Source organism: Centroberyx gerrardi, chromosome 9 (genome assembly GCF_048128805.1).
Source record: "Centroberyx gerrardi isolate f3 chromosome 9, fCenGer3.hap1.cur.20231027, whole genome shotgun sequence".
Taxonomy (NCBI): domain Eukaryota; kingdom Metazoa; phylum Chordata; class Actinopteri; order Beryciformes; family Berycidae; genus Centroberyx; species Centroberyx gerrardi.
In genome coordinates this window covers 28,719,902-28,740,656 of record NC_136005.1, presented here as the reverse complement: position 1 = coordinate 28,740,656, position 20,755 = coordinate 28,719,902, and the positions used below count along the sequence as shown (strand labels likewise).

At 42.8% G+C, this 20,755-nt stretch overlaps 1 protein-coding gene across 1 annotated transcript in view; it reads left to right on the top strand.

Moving 5' to 3' along the window:
• Positions 1 to 20,755, top strand: part of nos1apa (nitric oxide synthase 1 (neuronal) adaptor protein a) — a 156,633-nt gene that overhangs the window by 87,776 nt on the left and 48,102 nt on the right. Inside the window, exon 5 of the mRNA XM_078285628.1 lies at positions 14,600 to 14,708. Coding sequence (XP_078141754.1) covers positions 14,600 to 14,708 — 109 coding nt within the window. The remainder of the gene's footprint in view (positions 1 to 14,599; positions 14,709 to 20,755) is intronic.

The window sequence follows — 20,755 nt, the reverse complement described above, 5'->3', positions numbered from 1 at the left end:
TTTTTTATGTGGCTCCAACCCTCTGCTGCTGCTGCCGCCGCCGCTGCTGCTATAAAGCCAGCTCAATTGAATGTAAATGAAGATGAAGATGATTCAATTCTTGCTTTTCTCTCTCTCTCTCTCTCTCTCTCTCTCTCTCTCTCTCTCTCTACCCCCTCAGTCCTTTCCACTGCCTGTGGGCATTGTGTGTGTGTGTGTGTGTGTTTTGGGATGTGACCATGACCTTGGTTTGTGAGTATCTATCCAGAAGGCGGACCACATTCTCCAGGATAGATCTGTGCGTGGGGACTGGAGACGAGCAGGTCTAGGACACACACAGACACACACACACACAAACACAAACAAGTTTAAGTCAATTCTTCCTCTAGTTCATTCATCCTTGTCCTTACACCATTATTAGGTAGTTTACTGAGTGTTGTAGTGCAGTGTTGGACTGTTCCTTTATTGGCCTGGAAACACAATTTAGCTACATGCACACACACACACTATTCCAACTCCCTCACTTATATAGAGCGACCACATGCTGCAGTCTGTTAGTCATGCCGTGATGTATGTGTGTGTTGCATATACCTCCATATTTGTGTGTGTTTGTGTATTTACATAAAGTGTGTGTGTGTGCCGTCTAAGCTTAAGATTCCAAAAACCTCTGTGATTTCCCCCTCCCACTCAGCCGAGTGTTTAGTCTTCATAGACAGTCATGGCAACACTAGAGGCTAAAATAAACACAGACACACACACACACACACACATACCCACACACACATGTCCACTGTGGAAACAATGCGTTACTCTCTGATTGACGTTTGTTCATTTCAAATAACAGAATGTGTTACCGCTGTATCATTGCCTTGCAGAGACACTGTGGTAGCTTTATTTTTATGCAGTGATAATGCTAGTTCTCTAGTTTTCTTGTTTTGTTGAGATCCTTCCTTGCATAGAGGTCTGCACACTGTTTGTAGCAACACGAATGCATTACAAACGCATTCTTTTTTGTGATTATCATGACCAAAAATACTCAAAAATTGTGTTAAAATTGTGGAAATCGGTAAAAATCACAAGGCAAAAATGTTACTAAAGTGTCACTACCTCCCATTAAGATAGAAGCATATATAATCACCTCTTGTGTTTCTTTCTCACTACACAGCCAAACGTCCTCTAAATAATGACGTTCTGTGCAAGATTATGAACGGCAAATCGAGACACGGGTTCAATTTACGACGACAAGGAGGTAATTATAGCAAGCGCTGATTATTGTGCCCAACTTTCCCACCGTCCAAACTTCCATTGTTTACTTTTGTTTTTTGGCAGATTCGTCAATTTAGCAAGCGCCATGCCGGTCGCAGCTTATCGCGGATTACGTGCTTGTTTATATCCTGAACAGGAAAAAAACACATGGGGACCAAAGTTAATCAAAGGAAACTACTGCGCTTGGATTGGATTGTCTTAATAAAACAAACCTTCAGCTCGACATCAGCACAGTCAGCACCAAATGAATCAGTCCATTAGAAAATGTTTCAGGTGTATTGAACTGTGTAGTTTCATTTAACAAGCGCCCAATTATGTTCGAAGTAGACTTTGTGTTCTTCTGATTAAAGAGTAGCAAAATGGCAATTATTTATATGAAAATGCCACCGATTATGACTTGAGGGCAGCGTCGCGGACACAGCGTGATCCTGATTAGAGGGAGGGAGGGACGGAAGGAGGAGAGGGAGAGAAGGTCGGAGGGAGGCGAGCGGAAGGGGAGCGGTGGAGGAGTGCTTGAACAGAATTCTCATTAGCTTGGCGCGAGTGGCGACGAGGTGAGGAGGGGAGGATCGGAGGGCAAACTTAATGAGAAAACTTCACTGGCCGGGTGTAATCGCACTCGGACAGAGAAGCGGCCCCGACCACCAGTCCGTCTCGTCTCTATGGCGACGCTCGCACTGCGTGCCTTCAAACTCATTTCCAAATCGCCGCTCATTGCTTTTTTTAAACGCTGTTCATACTTCCAGGATGTAAGCCGTAGTTTTGACTGAATTGAGGCGTCTCTCTAAATACCAGTCAAGTCGGTTATCTTGCTTTCTTTCCATTGTCGTGTCTCATTGTCCTGCATGATAAAGCTGCTTCAGCCGAGCAGCTGTGGGTGCCAAAATTATAACAAGTGTCTCAGGTGAATGACGTAAGATTTACTTATTGTCATGGCAACACTGACAAATTCCAATATGAGCTTTCAAATACAAGTCACATGTAGGACGCATCAGGATCCGAGTTTGTAGCACATGTGGTCCAGATCTGAAGCTTTCTCCTGTTCACACTAATTAGAAAACATCAGATCTGTGTCACATGGGAGGAAAGTTTTCTGTCTTTCATCCTTCATCTTCTCTCTCTTCCTCACTTTCTTCAGTTACCTCTTCCTCTCTCTTACTCCCCACCAGTCCAGGCGATGTATTACTAGTGTTGCTTTCTTTCTCCTTATTCTTCTTCTCCTTTTTTCCCTCTTTCCCTCATTCTCTGCAGACTCAAAAAAGACAGACAGAAAAAGAAAAACAAATAACAACAGTGTCCTGGTTCACCTGCTGTTGTGTTAATTAGAACTGCCATCGCTCACTCACACACACACACACACACACACACACACATCCGGTCCGCTCAGTGTCCTTCTCGCAAGATGACGTTTTAATTTAGCACAAGGCAAACAATTTAGGTTGGGACAATCCAGGCGTAAATAGGAGAATATAAACTTTCTAAGGCCACACTGATCAAACTCATACATTTCTATCTTAATTACTGTGCTGAATATTCCCATCTCCATATTTCCATGTTGCAGGGTTGGGTTTGTTGTGTGTGTTTACGGGAGGGGGGGGGGTAATTGGATCCCATTGCGAGGTAGAGAGAGGGGGGCGGGCGGTGGAGGTAGGCCCACTCTTTACCTCCCAGCGTTCACTTTCACTCACTGTCATTCTCTCTCTGTCTCTCCGTTTCCTCCTGTAATGCAGCGTAACAGCTGGATAATTGGAGTTCGGGGGATTTCTGCCTCCCACTCGTTGTCATCTTCGCTCCGAGCCAGCGTAGGCTTTAACTACCGCGGGTCAGAGGCTGTTTGTTTGTTTGGTTTGCGTTTTGTTTGTTTTTGTTTTCCTCATACGCATGTAGCTGCGCGCTCGGCATCGTTTGGACTAGTTTGAATTTGGTTTTTGCTCCGCAACAACTTCTTCTCCACAACCTACAACTTCTAAGTCCAAGGTCGGTCCTGGCCTTTCTGCGTATGCATACGCGCATGCAGGAGTGTATGCATACACACACACAAGCAAAAACAAGCTCTCCTTGAGGTCCATATCCCCGAGGCAGGATACAAAAAAAACCCCACATGAATATTTCACCACCCTTGATTTGTTTTGAGGTCTGTGTTTATGTGAGAGACAGTGAGAGTTTTATTCATTTCGTTTCATTCGGGCTCAGTTTGTTGCAGGTGCATGAGATATGGATTTCGCAGCCTCGTAAAAGACAAAAATACATCCATATATATGCACAAACCTGAGCACTTAACATTTTTGGTGAATAGCACGTCAAAAAATACAAATGAGACTGAGCGTCTAACTTCTCCCCCTTGACTTTTACAGCCGAGGTCGGAAATAGCCCAGCCTGCTGGAGGATTTTGTCTGTGTTGTTGTGTTGGTTTCAGAGTTGCCAAGTCAGTGCTATAAAATTTCCGAGTTTTCTTTATGTGGGCTAAGGGGGGTTGAGCTGACACAACAGCTTTTCTGATAATGAGCCTCTACCTTCTTCACCCCTGGCTTTTATAGTCATTTTTAATCAACGTAATGCCTGATCAGTATGCCGGATAATTAAGTCTGTTTTGTCTCAGGGTTGCCAACTCCATGCTGTAAAATTCTGGAAAAGTTTTCTTTATGTGGGGCGTTTGGGCTATCATAACAACTCGCTCTGTGTAATAAAGCAGCGCAGGCTAAGCCTCGCTATGATGAAGCACAACAGTCTTTCTCTCTATGATTGAACGGCTGTCAAGAGCAGCTGCCATCCTATCAAACAGAATCCCATTAGCATTGGTTTTGATGGACACCTTTAGTGCCACGTGGTCCAACACTGTCAGAGACCTTTCCACCCCACTGAGAAACATTTGTAGGGGAACGCTGATGCACAGTAACTCGCATTATATGAACCTGTGACACGCACACACACACACACACACACACACACACACACACACACACACACACAATAGGCAGACTCTGTGGGGAGAAAGATACTGTAGCATTCAGGACTTGCATTAGGCAGGTTGACAATGTTGCCTTAGTTTAAATACAGCAAGTGTTTTACCTGTTGAATGATGAGAACATAAACCTCAAAACCACACGTCCCTGGTAGATGACTCCGGTGCTCCATGCTAACACTTTAGCATACACTATGTTGAGTGATAGTAGGACACTAGCATTATCCAAAGCAAGAAGACTAACCTTTTCCTACCTTCTCCATTTTTAAAAATGAAATATCATTAACTGAACATAGCTGATGTATCCAGGTTTATTTTTGGAACTATTTCAGGTTAGCAAAGGTGTATTCATCCGCTGCACAGTGATTTTTAAGTGTGCACAGTCTCCTGCCCACCACCTTTACCTCCTATGGAAACAGGGAAAGTAGTCCCTGGAAGTTCAAAACAGTATTTTTGTTTTCGTATCAGGTTTCTTGCACATTTTAACAGTCTCCTGCACAAAACTGCCCGACTTGTCCAGATATCATTTAAAATGACTTGCCATTTAGCTTTAGAGCTGCGACATGTTCTCTTTTTCTCACTTTTGAGATAATGCTAGTGGCGTACTGTCACTAGTGTACGCTAAAGTGTTAGCATGGAGCCTACTATCACTCAACATAGTGTACGCTAAAGTGTTAGCATGGAGCCTACTATCACTCAACATAGTGTACGCTAAAGTGTTAGCATGGAGCCTACTATCACTCAACATAGTGTACGCTAAAGTGTTAGCATGGAGCCTGCTATCACTCAACAATCTCCCCAAAAACTTGTTGTAGACCCTTAAATACCCAAAATGCCATCCACACTTTAGCACAATTCAAATAGATATCGCAACCAATCATATTGTCAAAGTCCAAGTACATTTTTCTCCGATACATCAGGTTAACGTGGTTCTGTGTGCTGTATGTTGTCTGTATTGCATTTACACTGTCTCATTATGAATTGCTCCAAAACCAGGTTTCTCTGATATTAAAGGATAATAACTCACTCACAGTGCGATGTGCCAGGGGAGCTGTGGGGTTGAGACTGGAGATTATCCCACCTTGATCTAGTGATTTTCCTGCCTCCTCTGATGAGTACATTGGGTCTGTGCTGGAGACACACTTTATCCCCCCCGCCCCCCTGGACTTCTTCTCAGTTTGACGTCAAGCCCGCAGCTGAAAGCTTTAGGGCTGCTTACGATCCGCTGAAGCTGTTCCAGCTCTGTTAGCGGTGAGCAGCCGATAGACTGTGAACTGTCGCGCATCCGCGGTTTTCTAACATGCTGTCAAAAGCCAAGAAAAACTTCAAGCTCAACATTTATACACACTCCCACAGTACAGACAGGCTGCTTGGTTCATGAAATGTAAAAAACAAAACAAAATCAGTATGTCAAAAAACAATGCATCTACAACATTGCCAAGGACGATACACTAACGTCAGAGACATATTTCAACTCTGGTCTTGAATGCAGAATTTATATATTAACAATGTAAAAAAAATAGATGAATTTAAAGTTAATATATGCCATATTATGATTCAATACAAAAACACACAGTAGTGAAATAACTACACAGTGCAATAAGCATTTCATTTAACCCTCAAGCTGCCAAAAATAAACATCATATAAATTGGTGCCCTCCGAATGTCTACATCGTCTGTTCCTCAGTTTCGCTCGTTAACCACACCTGTCTCATTTGAAATTTTTGCCACTTTGTAGGCGGGTACGCGAGCAATGATTGGATGCTGACGTTCCAGTCATGGTGTGATGCAAACCAAAGCAAGGGTATGATGACGTTTTTTGAAACGCAGCTTCACAAACGTGGGTTACAGTGTATGCTACTAGGCTAAATCCAGCTAGCAAGCTCACACGGTAGCCGGTAGCCATATTTCAGTTAGAGAGTGGACCAACTGCGGCCATTTTTTTTTTCTTTTTTCTTTTTTTTTTTTCTTTTTTTAAATGTTTTTTTCAGGGGTTTTTTCCCCAGGTTTTTTTTTTTGGGGGGGGGTATTTTATTTTATTTCTTCCAAATTACGTACAATTTCTAGACTGTAATAATAATACTTATTATTAACAGCCTAGAAATTTGATCTTACGATTCAAGCATTGGAGGAAACAATGGCCATTTGGCTTGGGCCGAATATTGGCCCAAGCCTAATATAAATCAAGCAAACAAATAAGTTTATGACTAGATTGAACACCAGTTAGCACTTGGCCAAAGCTATAAGCCACAGCGTAATACCACTCCAACTGTTCTCGCTTTCTCTCTTGCATCTCCATAGCCTCTGCCATTAAAGGCTCGGCTGCTGAGCCGGAGCCGCCGGAGCTAGCGGTTCCTGGTTCCTAAGGTTCCTGTGGTTCATTATCAGATGGGGAAAGATTCTGGAGATTCTTTACCTCAAAATGACCCCTCAGCCTCAGCGGACAATGTGCCTCAGTGGGACTCAATGAGACTCGGTGTCATCTCCCTCACTGGTCCCATTTTGACAAATCTCAGAGGGATGATACGTCTCGATACTGATTGGCCGATGAGGTGCCTGCATCATTTCCGGGGAAGATGTTCTTCACTTGTTCAAAATGTGTAGTAGGCAGTCTCTAATCAAACTCACAGCATCACAAGCACAATGGTCAACAGTCCAGTCCGCTGAGCCAACCAGACACCCTCATGGATCTGTTTTCTTTGGAAGGAGACAGCGACAGACCAGTCTAGGTTCCAGTCTATTTACTGGAACCAGAAAACCCTTCCAGGAAGCCAAAGTGTCCTAAGTATCCTTTATAATAATATGGTGAGACTAGACTCTAGTATATTTCGACTCAGGGTTTCCAGGGTCAGAATCGACAACATCCCATGCCTGGATGACATTACTGAAGCTGTTACAGTAGTTGTAATGGATTTCCAATAACAGGACGTTAAATGCTGAGATATGATATTAATGCAAATTTATTTTGGCTTTCGTTTCTGAACATGATGCTCCTGCTAAATATAATTCCGCTCGAGGAGAGGGAATAGGTGCGCACACACACACACATATACACACCTGCAGCCTGATCTGGCAGAGATGCAGAGTGTATCGATCCCTACTAACTGTGTTTGTGTGATTGTCCATGCTGTGTTTGTGTGTGTGTGTGTGTGTGTGTGCGGTGCATTGCCTCTTAGCCTCTCTGATTTATAGCAGCTGTATTTCACAGGCAGTCATTTATCATAGGAACAATGACCAAGGCCTTCTGAAACAAGCCCGCTTCATTACTCAAACATCATATCACAACCCCCTGCATGATAGATTCAGCCTATTAACAAGTGCGGCTTATTAACAGGGTTAGCTCTCTGTGTCTGTGTGTGTGTGTGTGTGTGTGTGTGTGTGTGGTGTTACTGAGAGCGATGTCAGGCTCTTGTTAACGGCGCGTTACATTTCTTGTCGGAACTTAATGAATGCGTACAGCGGAGTTTCGTGCGTTTATTAGCGCACATGTAACTGCGTGCGCTCTTTAAACCGAACCCGCCAGTCACCGCTTGTTTCTTTAATTATGTTTTGCTGACGGAGGCTGAACCGCAGCGGGCGTCAACTGCAGGTTAGCTGTGAATGAATGGGAGTGTGTTTGTCAAACTGTTAATGCACCGCTGAACTTTAACTCACCGCCTGAGTCATAAATCATCTTACGCCGCTCTGTCTCTCTCTCTCTCTCTCTCTCTCTCTCTCTCTCTGTTTTCAGCTCCTTATTCACTAGCATTCTCTGTGTCTCTCTCTCTCTCTCTCTCTCTCTCTCTCTCTCTCTCTCTGTTTTCAGCTCCTTATTCACTAGCATTCTCTGTCTCTCTCACTTTCTCTCTCTCTGTCTCTCTCTATTTACTTCTTTGCTCATAATCCTTCCCTTTCTCCCTCTTACCTCGCCACTTAATCTCTCACTCACAAATTTGCTGTCTAACTTTTTCTCACAATTTCTCCTTCCCCTCATCTCTCTCTCTCTCTCTCTCTCTCTCTCTCTGTCTCTCTCTCTCTCTCTCTCTCTCTCTCTCTCTCTCTCTCTCTCTCTCTCTCTGTCTCTCTCTCTCTCTCAATTCAATTCAATTCAAGGAGCTTTATTGGCATGACGTACATGTGCACATGTTGCCAAAGCATAGATTCAAACATAAATGAGATAGAAATAAAGTAAAATAAAATGAAATAAACTGCATATTAAATATATAGATTCATCACATAGAATATTTCTGGACAGTAACAACAATAACAGTGATGATTACAAAAAAAGCAAAGTTAAAGAAGAGTTTACAGAGTTGATGTGTTTCTTAGATTATGGCATCTCTCTCAGTTACACCGGACTCCCGCTGCCAGTCTTGACGGTTCTTCCGAGGTTTATTTATCTTGGCTGACGTACGTGTCACGCAATCTGTCTCGACAGAATCGTACAATTAAATACCTTGTCAGCACTATGTGGTTTTGGCTGCCTCTTAAAGTTGATGCGTGGTATGCTGTGAAAAGTTAAACGTCGAGTCAGGGAGGCGCTCAGCAGAACCTCAAAATCTTAATGATGGACATGGATTTTTGTAACGTGGATTTTTGCAAGATAATACTGTTGAAAATGTATCTCACTTCTACTTCAGTTAGTGATTCCCTGCATTTCCCAGAATGACTTCTGACAACCCACAGAGAATGGGGTTCTCTGTGCTTTATACATGTAGAAGGAGAGAGCGATAGCATATTAAGTTTTTGATGAGAAAAAGTGAGAGTGGAGAGAGAACAACGTTGTACCCGATTGTTCAAATTACAAAAAAAAAAAGTTGTATTTCACGCGCTACTGATGACAGATCTTCAAACATGCAAGCTGTGGCTGCATTGCATTCTGGTCTATTAAGGCTGCTGTCAGTGGAGAAATTGGATGGATTTTCTCCCTGTATGATCGTTGAACGTGCAGTGTTCAATTATGTTGTGGATTTTTCCTTTTAATGCTCTAAGTCTTTGTTCCGTAGACGTAATGGATCAGATCGCTAGTCAGTATCAGCCAATAGTATTGGCTTCACTCTGCAGCGAAAAGTAGTTACAGGAATGAGGAAGTAGTACTGCTGCATTCATATTATCTACCTATTACTACTGCTACTTTATTAACAGTGTTAATGTGGCTGCAGCTGAGTGTCTTTGACCTGTGTGATCTCTGCGTATTTGCTGTTAAACTGCCTATGCCAGAGAAGCTGTATTTCTTTTGTCTTTGAATCTTTCTTATTCTGCACCTACACCACCATGTACATTTTCAATTTAAAGTGGCAACCTGCGAGATTGGTGGCTTCTGCTGCTCATCCTAACTCCCCAGTTCCCTGTTTATTCCAAACAAACCCCTGCTGCTGCTGGAAAGCTAAAGCACATCACCTGCTGTGCACCAGAGGAGATTTCCTGGGAAAGACTTACCCACTGCTGGATATTTAGAACAGCAGATGTAAAAGCTTTCATAAACTGGGTGTAGTTTGAATTAATAGAGACCGATATGGTTTTAAATTTATATCATGATATTTTTCCCGCGGCACAGCCGAGGGAATCACAAGGCACGGAATTCAGGTCAGGCAGTCAGTCAGGTAACGCTTAGTGAGATGTCGCTTCGTGAGATGGCTTCTAGAGGGCGTCTTTGACTAAGAGATGGCCTCTCGCCTATGGGCTAAATGCCACATTGAGTCCCATACTGATAATGCCAGATTGGATCTCACACATTGAGCCACACTCTTCGCCGTCAATTTACAGATATCAACATCTTCTTCTGTCCTGCAAACGGTAGGCCACGTTATTACCTGTGGTATGTGACGTTGGTGGAATAGGTAATTTAACCGATAGACGTGTCGCGCTAGCTGAGCATTGCTCCCACACACACATGAGCCCCACTCTCTGCTGCTAATTTACATACATCCACGTCTTCCGTTGGCCTATAACCTTTAACGTTAGCTGTGGTATTTAAGTGACGTTAGTGGAATTATTTAACCGATAACCGTGTCGTAATGCTTTGGACACGCGCCGTGGGGCTGTACAGGATCTGTGCTTGTATAAATTATGGACGGTAATGGAGTATATTCATGTCAGTCATGTCATTTGTAAAATATTATGTACAAGAACCCTGCGGGAATACCTTTTTTTTTGCCTAGGATCTCAACAGTGCAGTTACTTTAACATTTTGTTAATTTAAGGGCAGGTATCACAATTAATTAATCTGACTTATTTTTTGGGAACATTCATGTACACTTCTGGATAAAACTGAAAGAAAAAAGAATACATTATTCACACACAATCATGTTTTGTCTTAAGTCGCAGACGCAGTATGGACAAATCTAAACCATGGCAGAGATTTCTACCTATGTATTGTTTCTATTGGTCTACCACTAGGTTGTATCACTACAGTGTTGTATCAGTTGGCGATAAAGAGTAGCAAAATTCATATTCATATGAAAATGTTGCGGATCATCACTTTAAGCGAGAGAAGAAACACCCTCAAAATTTGAGTGAGTAAGTTTTCCCTCGACAGTAGTTGCAGGCTGATTTATTTTGCTGTACGCCATCTTCGACGACTCTTGTGTCGAGCCTGCCTCTCTCGCTGTGATATCTGATCTATCTGTTGCGTCTTCACCTGGCTGTTTGACAGCTGTTTGCCATTACAGACAGTTGATAGAGATGTATCAGCGCCGTCATCTCCGTGCCGCTTGGGGATTTGTCAGCTAAGCCAGTCAGACTAAGCTCACTGTTACTCACTCCGGGGGGAAAAGCTACACTTTCCTGGCGGCAGATAACGGTTCTGTTATCGTCGCCCGCAATCGGCGAGCGAGTTCGGTTTCTCCCCCCGTAGGCGCGCGCTCGGCAAAGGGCTCAGGACCCTTTTCCTTAAAAGAGAGGAATCTGTTGGGAGGTCGATGGGTATCACAGGGAGTGGGGGGGGGGGCGATGAAAGGGATTCTGTGTGGAACAGCCGGATGGGAGTGGTCGGTGGTTTTCCTCCAGTAGATGACACACCCTGATTATCGAGACCCGACTGGCTGTGTGTGTGTGTCTGCGCATTTTTTGTGAATGTCTACATGCCTACATCTTTGTTCTCTAACTTGTATAAAAGATATTGAGCCACAGTCTTACCTTGCATCTCCAGTTTCTTTTTACTGACACTGACATGTGACATTTTCTCACACACATAGGAAATGTTTCGGGCCCCTGGGACTAAGCCAAACCATTCATAATGCATTGTAACAAAATAATACTTTAGCGTCTATGGGGAATTCAACCTGATTTACTATCAGGAGATGTACAGTTTATGCAGGACACCGACTGGATAAGACGTCAGACACAATCCCTCCCGTTCCCCTGTGTGTGTATGTGTGTGTGTGTGTGTGTGTGTGTGATGTGTATGAGTCATCCCAGATACCTACGTCTGGTATTTTGACAGTCTGCTAAGCAGTGTTGACAAAGACACCATCCGTACCACAAGACCCCTGCTCGTCCGGCTGCCAGGGAAAATGCCAAAACAAATACCACAGAAATGTCACTGCGTTTGAGATGAGACCCCTGGTTTGAAATGCACACACACATATACACAGAAATATGCACAGTCACGCAAAACCATAAACACGCACGGATGCACACACACACACACTGGGACAGAGGCAACATTGTCATTTGTATACCCTTCATCACCTAATTTCTGGCAGTTGCCCCCATGTTCATTGTCTTATTGTGACAAATTGCTCTAAGTGTGCTGCCAAGCCCCCTAATTTGGCGCTAATTGCCCAATTAGGAAGTTGTTCTGCCTGAGTTTCCTGGTCCCTCCCTCAGCCAGTTGATATTTCAAGTTCACCATATTAAGCAGGAGCAACAGCTGGCTTCAGAGAGTCATTCACTCATTGACCTTCAAAATCTAGGCTTGCATCATTGCAGTGGTGTATTTTATCAGTGCCATTTGTACCCGTGTTTTTCATCTGAACAGTTTGTTGGAGATTTTGGTCAGACACTTTTTGCCCTTTGCAAAGTCACACGGCGATGTAGTCTACAAGCACTAGTTTTCAAAGTAGAGTTTCTCCCAAAAATGTAGAATAGTTTCACAATTATTAACTTGACTATACAGTACAAGGAATTAGGTGTAACAGTATAGTGATCATCAGCTTTGCTCTTCTAATTATAGACAATAATAAGCAATTCTGAACCAAATCCAATATATATTATTATATATAGGAGGGGGACAAATTGGCAGAATAATCACACGAATAAGGACCTTAACTTTAAGGTAACTAAATCACAATTCTACAAAAGGCAGCTACACAGGTGACTCATATTAAAGCAATTAGCAGTATGTATCAGCTTCAAAAGAGGAAAAAAATGGTTTTTCAAAGCAACATTAGGCAACTAACTAGTTCCAAAGAGGCCAAGTATGTGATTAGAGTTGCAGCTGCATCAGTCACAACAACTGCAAAGTTATTTATTGTGACAAGGGGAAGAGTCTGGAAAACCATGACAGCATATAAACGCAGACAAACTGCATCTGCAAAGAGGAACAGTGGCTGCAAGTTGAAGCTTGCTGACAGACAGACGGACACTTAACAGGATAGATGATAAACACATAAGTACATAAGTGTAATGGTTGCATTGTCACTATGTAAAGTCTGTTTTGTGGACCCCAGGAAGAATAGCTGCTGCAATGCTATAGCTACTGGGGATCTTAATAAACTAAACTAAACTAAACTAAACCACAAAAATCTCTCAAGTCTCAAGAAAAAACTGTACATCATGAGCTTCACAAAGCTGCTATTTATGGCAGGGCTTCCATTCACAAATCGCTTGTATGTAAGGCCAACACACAAAGACTCATAACCCGGTGTAAGGAGTTCAAAACCTAAAGCCTTGAGCAATAGATGAAAGTAATCTGGTCTGACGAATCATCTTCCAGCTTTTTACCCTTTTTCCTCCATTCAGATGGCTTTACATTTTGAAAAAGCGAAAGGATTCCTTCAACCCACAGTGTCTGTTGCCAACCGGTAAACATGGTGGTGGATCTGTAATGTTGTAGCGCCATCGGCTGGGAGTCAGTAGGTCCAATGGTTTTTTTGCGTGTGAGCCAAGGAATATGAGGCCATTTCACAGGACCACTATTCTCATGATGTTCTCATATTCCAAGTCAAACTCCTTCCATGGCCCCAGCCAGCAGATCTAAACATCACTGGAACCTTTATGGGAAATAGATGCACCTCCTTCATCCCTCACAGAACTAGAGTCTTTCCTCCTTGATGAAAGCTCCAGTATCCTCTACACACAGTTCAGGATGCAGGATGACAGCAGGACCAGGAGGACTGAAGCTGTTCTGAAGGCAAAGGCTGGCCATACGCCTTATTATGTAATCGTTGGGTATTTCCATTATTTTTTCCACCCTCTGTAGAAGAGGAGACCCACAACTAATTGCCTGTCTACTTGGTGTCCTGAGCAAAATGCCTTTTTTCGAGGGGGGGGGAATCATCAGCCAAATTTCTTTTTCTCCCTTGGGGTCCTTGGCATTAAAAGCCCTCTTCGCAGAATAATACTGCTACTTGAACACTGCTCTTAACAAGGCAATTTCCAGCTTCTTGGTTTTAAAGCTGTCATCGCCTATAATGCTTTATCTGTCCAATTGTCTTCCTTTGTCATCATAAATTAGATACAGCTTAGAGCTTAGATCATACCATGTCCTCCCTCCTGCAGGTTATTGTATATTTCCACCATTATCTCTCCCATGCAGGCTATTCTGCAGTATGTTTTGCTCCCGAACTTATTTCTTCCTACTTACCCCGCTCTGCAGGATATTGTATAGCTCTCACTGTTGTCTGCACCCAATCTCTGCCTCACAGGAGGACTCTATTTTTGTCTGTAACTTAGTTCTCCCTGCATCCTCTCCCCCTACAGGATATTGTGTGTTTGTAATTGTATTCCTTTCTCCGTCTCCTCGTTGCACAGGATTTTATCACTGCTGTCACATGAAGATCTTCTAATTGTGTTTTTCTGTCTTTTTTGCTTGGATTAAAAGTTGACATGGTCGTCTATGTGTGTCAGTGAGTTTCCTGTCCTAAGGGCCCATGGGAATTATTCAGAAATGCATGAGCACCAAGGCGGATAACATTTTTGGGAATGTGTTTTTTGCCTACTCTTTCCCCCTGCACAATATCGTATATAATGACTCCCTGCCGTCCCGTTTCAGGGGTTCTTCAACCTTTCTTCAGCTTGGAACCCTAACTTCAGAAAATTTGGTCTCTTGGGAGTGAAACTCATATAAAATAATGGGTGAAAACAAGCCCATTGCCCATTTTGGGTCGCAGCTTTATCAAGGAACACTGCGAGAGTGTACGTCTCTTGATGTATTTTTTGTTTCTGATCTATTTGTATTTTGTCTTCCAGGATATTCTATGTGTCTCATGACTCCCAGGACCTGAAGATCTTCAGCTACATCGCCAGAGACGGACAGAGCAACGTCTTCCGCTGCAATGTCTTCAAGTCCAAGAAGAAGGTGAGCAAGAGAGCATTCTTAACATCTGGTGTCTAGGTCGGGACACTGAAGCTTGGTCGGAGCTCGGCTGTTTTGACTTTATTTATTGAATATTCTTTTTCACACATCGTTTACTGTAGGCCTAGCCACAATATGATAGAGTTGCCTTCCTTCCTTCTCATTGAGGCACTAAGGTTGGGGGACGTAATGTGGACGTTGCAAAGCCCTTTGAGAGACCTTTTTTTGCCCTTTGTAGCTGTTATTAAGGGCTACAAAGGTGTGCTAATCAGTGAAATCAGCTGCTGTAGTGTCTCTTGGGTCTCAGTAGCACATGGTTGAGAACCACTGTGCTAGACGGTGTTGTCACCCAGACGATACAGAGGTAGAGGGGACACATTGGAATTCATGTGGATACTTGCTGACACCGCACTGCCCTTTAGACACACAAGGCCAGAGAAGCCCCGTCTGAAAAACAACCCCCCACCCCCTCTGGGCTGACAATTTGAACTTGTCCTGACTTGAACCCTAAAGACTTCTTTCTGAACTTCAATCGAGCCCAATGGGTGTATCTTATTGCTAGTCCCGGGTTATCAAGGGGGGAATTCGGCCTGACCTTTAGCCCATTGGGTCCACTTGGGTCCAGTTGGGTTTAGGCACAAATGCCAAACCCTAGATTAGATGCCAAAACCCCAGAATATCTCCGTCTGAGATATGAAACTCCTAGTGGATTTCTCATAAAGCGTTTGACATTTGATTGTTACCTAATAAATGCCAGGGACACACTACACAATTACTATCCCAGTTACAGCCATGATTTGGCCATCACAATGATGATCTTGTAGTGTGTGAGGCTTAAAGACTTTAATCTCTTGCCTCCTGATCCACTCAGGGCCATCACCGTTATTTCAAACATACATTTTCAGACTCAAAAATGGACAAGACTTGGCGTTCTCATGTAGCGTGAGCCGGTCAACCAACTCAAATTAACAATCGCCAATGATAACAAGAGCAGGAAAAATGTGCAGGAAGCGTGAAAAGAAAAATGTTCCGCCTCCATGTCCGTTTTGTCTCCGTGTAGTACAACCGTTTGTGTATTCGCAAGATTTGCAAGATCCAGCTCATTGTCCGACTGTGTTCCTGTACAATGACAAGATGAAACCCATCTGCGAAAGCCAGTCGTTAAGTGTATCATTATCCAATCTTTTCACTCTCTGCGAAGTCTTGTAGTAGTTAAGGCGATCCCTCCCACTCTCTTAAATCACTGTCTTTGTCTGAGTCATATCCCGACTCCCTGATGAGGAGACACATTGCCGTCCAGCAGTACAATCGTCTCTCTCTGGACATTGTGTGTCTGTCATGGTGAAGGTTTGCGGGGGAAGTATCTTGAATTTTCGAGTTTTTGAGTGGTTGAGTTGCCGGGGAGCTCGGCAACAGAGCCCAGATGTGTGACAGAATTACTTAGAGAATGTGCTCCCGGTTTTCCACTTTAGCTGCCAATTCACAAGACTGGCGGTTAAGTTCAGGGGTTGGCTGGTTGAATCACACACCGCCTCATTATCTCTTACAGACAGACAGACACTGACACACACACACACACACACACGCACACACACATCCCAGCGAGAAGGCGGAATGGAAAGTGAACCATACCAAGATTCTCTGGGGCAAGTTTGGCCCTGAGGCCATTAGGCAGGAAAGCACTTTGTGTGTGTGTGTGTGTGTGTGTGTGTACATTCATACAGTGTACTATAGAGCATAGTGGTGATAGAGAGATGCAGGCAAGATCCTATTTAAAGGGGAACACCAGTGTCATTTCGAGTTAGAGCCCATTTAATGCTGACTAGTTTACATTTCCCCAAACATTTTGCAATGTATGCAGAATGTAATTAGATTTTTGAACATTTACTTGTTTTTCATCATTTTTAAAATGCAAACTTTATGGTGTCGAACCTAGCTTGAAATGAACTGCTGTCCCGACTAACAAAAACGGCCCAAATAAAAAGCAACAGATGTGAAAATAAAGTTTGCAAGGCGACATGTAGCAGAGGATAACTTAATGTACGCACCAATATGAAAACACTCAACTCAGCACAATAATCTAATAATTTGTGGTATTTCCATCCCAGGTCTCAATCTCCACCTCTACCATCAGAAATGGTAGCGATGTTACTTTACCTAAATCGTGGCCATGTTTTAGTAGCTTAGCACTTTACGAAGTCGTGGCTTTCCGATGTCACCGGGCAGGCTCCATAGATTATCTAGCTCTGTGGAAGTTGTTTTTCACACTGTACAAGAATGAATAAACACTCGCCTCCCCTCCGCTATCGTAAAAACCTCGGAAATCACGCTTGCAGACCGCAGAAGAAGACAGAGAAGAGAGAGAGGAGAGAGACGAAGACAGAGAGAGGAGAAAGATAGGAGATGAAAGAGCGGGAGGGAGCAAGACGGAGCAATACCAACAAGACAAGAAAAGAGAACATAAAATTCTTGGCATAATGAAAAATGTATGGGATATATATGTATATATCTCAAAGATGAAATAAAGATGTCATCCAACGCAGTGTGTGCGAGTGTGTTTTGATGTGCGGAAGGTTTCCAAGTGTAAGATTAAGTAGAAGATTAAGCAGACTTTATTTCCCTCTTAACTACCAGCAGTGAAAGAATGGCTTCGCTTTAAATCACACTGGCATAAAAAGGCTTTACTGCCCTATCTGTTCTAACACCAAGACAGACTGTCTGTTTCTTTCTCATTCTTTCTCTCTCTTTCTTTCTTTCTTTCTTTTTCTCTCTCATCTCTCTTTTACGTCTTCCTCCAATCGACTGCTTAAAGGAGGCTAATGAATGACCCGGCCTCCATTGAGTAGAGTTGAAGTGAGAGTGATAGACCAGGGGGTATTCATCAGTAGTACACAACACTGCCTGGGCTGAACGGTCACTGAGTGTGTGTGTGTGTGTGTGTGTGTGTGTGTGTGTGTGTGTGTGTGTGTGTGTGTGTGTGTGCGCGTGTGTGTGTGTGTGTGTGTGTGTGTGTGTCTTGGCCTTAGAAAATGTCTATAATCCCCTAAATTGAGTGCATTTTGTCCATCCTTGCTTTGAAAGAGGCTATTTTAGGTAAGAGAGTGGAAAAAGTGTCTCAGAGTGGATCTGAGCCAATGGAACAATCATTAACAAATTGAAATAATAATACAATAAAACAGCGTATGCCTACACACTGAGGAAGCAAAATATTAGGATTGCCTATCTCGTACTGAGTTGCACCTCCTTTTGCACAATCCTTGTCTCAGTTTTCTCAAGGCTTAACAATCCTTTGGTGAATTTAATAGTAAGTTTATGTGTTTTTATTTGCACATCCTTGGGTGTGTGAAACAGACCCATGCTGACCTAACAAAATTATTTCACTGCATGTTTTCCATGGCAAAGATGACACATTTTATTAAAGGTCCCATATGGTGAAGGTATCAAAACGCACGGTCGCCAACTAAATCCACACAATCCATATTAGAAAACGAGCCGTTTGGACTTCCGTAACTTTGTGGCGTCACAAAGGTTTGCTCATTATCATTTTTGTAAGAAATAATAGACTAACAAAGTGTTTTTTTCAAAGCGGTTGAGCGGTTGTCATTGTTTATTATCGGAGAGTTTTCCCCACCTGTAGCTGCCGGGCCGCGGTGTCTCATGTTTTACTCTTGAAGCGGTTAGCCAATCAGAACAGAGGGTCGTTAATATTAATGAGCCTTAAAGACACAGCGACAGAAACAGCCTGTTCTTGGTAAGGCTCAGAGAGATGCTGGAAAATGAAGGTGTAAAAATGGATTGAGATTGTTTTTGGTACATGACACCACACACACAGCTTTGGATGGACCTCAAGACATAAAAGAAGAATATGGGACCTTTAAACATACATATAAAGCTGCACTAGGCAAGATTTTTATGTATAAATCCAGCCATCTTATCAGTCTAAATCACAAAGTGGGGCTGCAATAGAGAAGAGTGATTCACCCTATTTGTCTGGAGTTAAGTATGGACACTGTTGGGAAATCTTGTCTGCACCCAGGATATGAAGAATAAAAACTTCCAATCCAACAGTGTCTCCTAAGCGGCAGTGAGCGAGTGCTCCGTCCAGAGAAAGCTGGACTCACCAACGATGGCAGAACCTCTTCACCTCTTTCACCTCCACCACACACTGAGAAGAAGACATGTAGTTTACTGACGTCACCTTAACAGGTTTTCTGGGTAATGAAGTCTTCCAAATTCAAACAGTTGCCTCTCACTGCCATATGGGGCCGCCAACGTGCAGAGTTGCGTAGCGGAGATTTCTGTTCAAATCCGAACACATTTGTACGTTGAGTGCCGCTTTGCTCTGCTGCTTTTATGTTGAGCAAGCAATATGTTTCTACAGATGGGAAGGGTTATGTAAAATGCAATGACTCATGTAGATAGTAGTTCTGTGCTACACTATAGTCATGGTAGGTTAGGTAATACAAATCGGCGGCGGTTTCGTTAATGTGTGTTTTTACTGTGCAGTATGCCAGTGCCTATAAGAAGTATTCACCCCCTTGAAGTTTTGTACATTTTCTTGTGCTACAAAATTTTTTATTTACCTTTTTCCCAGTGAGACAATATAGCCCAAGTAAGTAAAATTTTCCTCCTCAGAATCTTACACTTTCACATCAGTTTCTTGAAGTATTTTGCGTAGATTTTACTCCAGAATTCCCAAATTAATCTCTTGTGAACTCAGTAGCACAATATGTGCATGCGAATAGTGAAACCAGCCCGGCCGTAGACCACAGCATGTATTAGTATGCTTGTCATGTGTTGTATTTGCCTCACAGAGCCGGGACATCATTCCATCCTCCCTCTAATCTTTATCCTATATCTTCACCAATGAGGCGGTACCACATTAACAAGCCAAGCGTGAACAGAGACACACATTAAGATAAAGATGCCGGCGTAAAACCTGGATACGGCCTTTTAAACCTGATAATAGACTACATCACATGGACATCACTATAGCAGCTATTTGCCTTTTTTATTTTTTTTATTTTTATTGTACTGATAGGTGACATGATACTTGCGCTAGGAGAAGTTCCACAACACTCAGGAAATTAACACCCATTGGATAAAAAAAAAAGAAAAAATGAATGGGCGTCAATGGGGAAAAATGCCCAGTTTTTTCATCCAGAGGCTCGATCTTTTTCAAGATTTTCAAGCTGTATCAGTGACATGAGATCTTCAACCCCGATAATGAGAGCGATAAAGATTCATCTGTCGTCTACAGCTGGTTAATGAGAGAGAGATATGGTTATTGCCTCAAGTGTTAATGGATCCCTCTTCACGGGTGGATGCCCTCCAACCATATACTGTCATTCAGTGTCTGCTAACTCGCAGTGTGGCGGGCTATAATCACAAAAATTACCAAGGTCATGAGACTCAAGCCCCCGGAGGGTCTGGGGTATCGTCTTTTAACGTCTTTTTTTCATGACTTAAAAGTCTGTTTTCTTGACTCTTGAAGTGCTGACTTTGGATTAGGATGTGTACTTAACAACAGCAATATGTCTTTTCTGAATTAGACTAGCATTTTATTTTCCCTTCAGAGCCAAAACTGATTCTAAATTCAAAAAAGTTATATTTTTAAGCATGAGCTTTGCCCTATCTACACACATTCCTTGCTAAATTTTGGGATTTATATATATATATATTTTAGCACCACGGAAAATAATCTTGGCTAACATTTTTTCTTGGCTGTTAGGACTCGATTCATTGACTTTGGATTAGGCTCTGATTTCAGAAAATGTCAGACAAACATCATTCATCCCCAGCCTCAATGAACTGCAAATGAGTTGTAACAGTAAAGATTGAAATTCATCGAATATAAGCCGAGGCTAGATAACATATTTAAGGAAAAAGTAACACCACTGCGCTTGGGTAAAGCTCCATTACCAGGCATAATCCATTTTGAGGACTTCAAGTACTAGTGACTAAAAAAACATTATCTGCTGGCCAGAACTCTCTCATTCCCAACCATGCTGAACGCCGAAGTAGCCCCATCCCTCTTCAGCTTCAGCTCT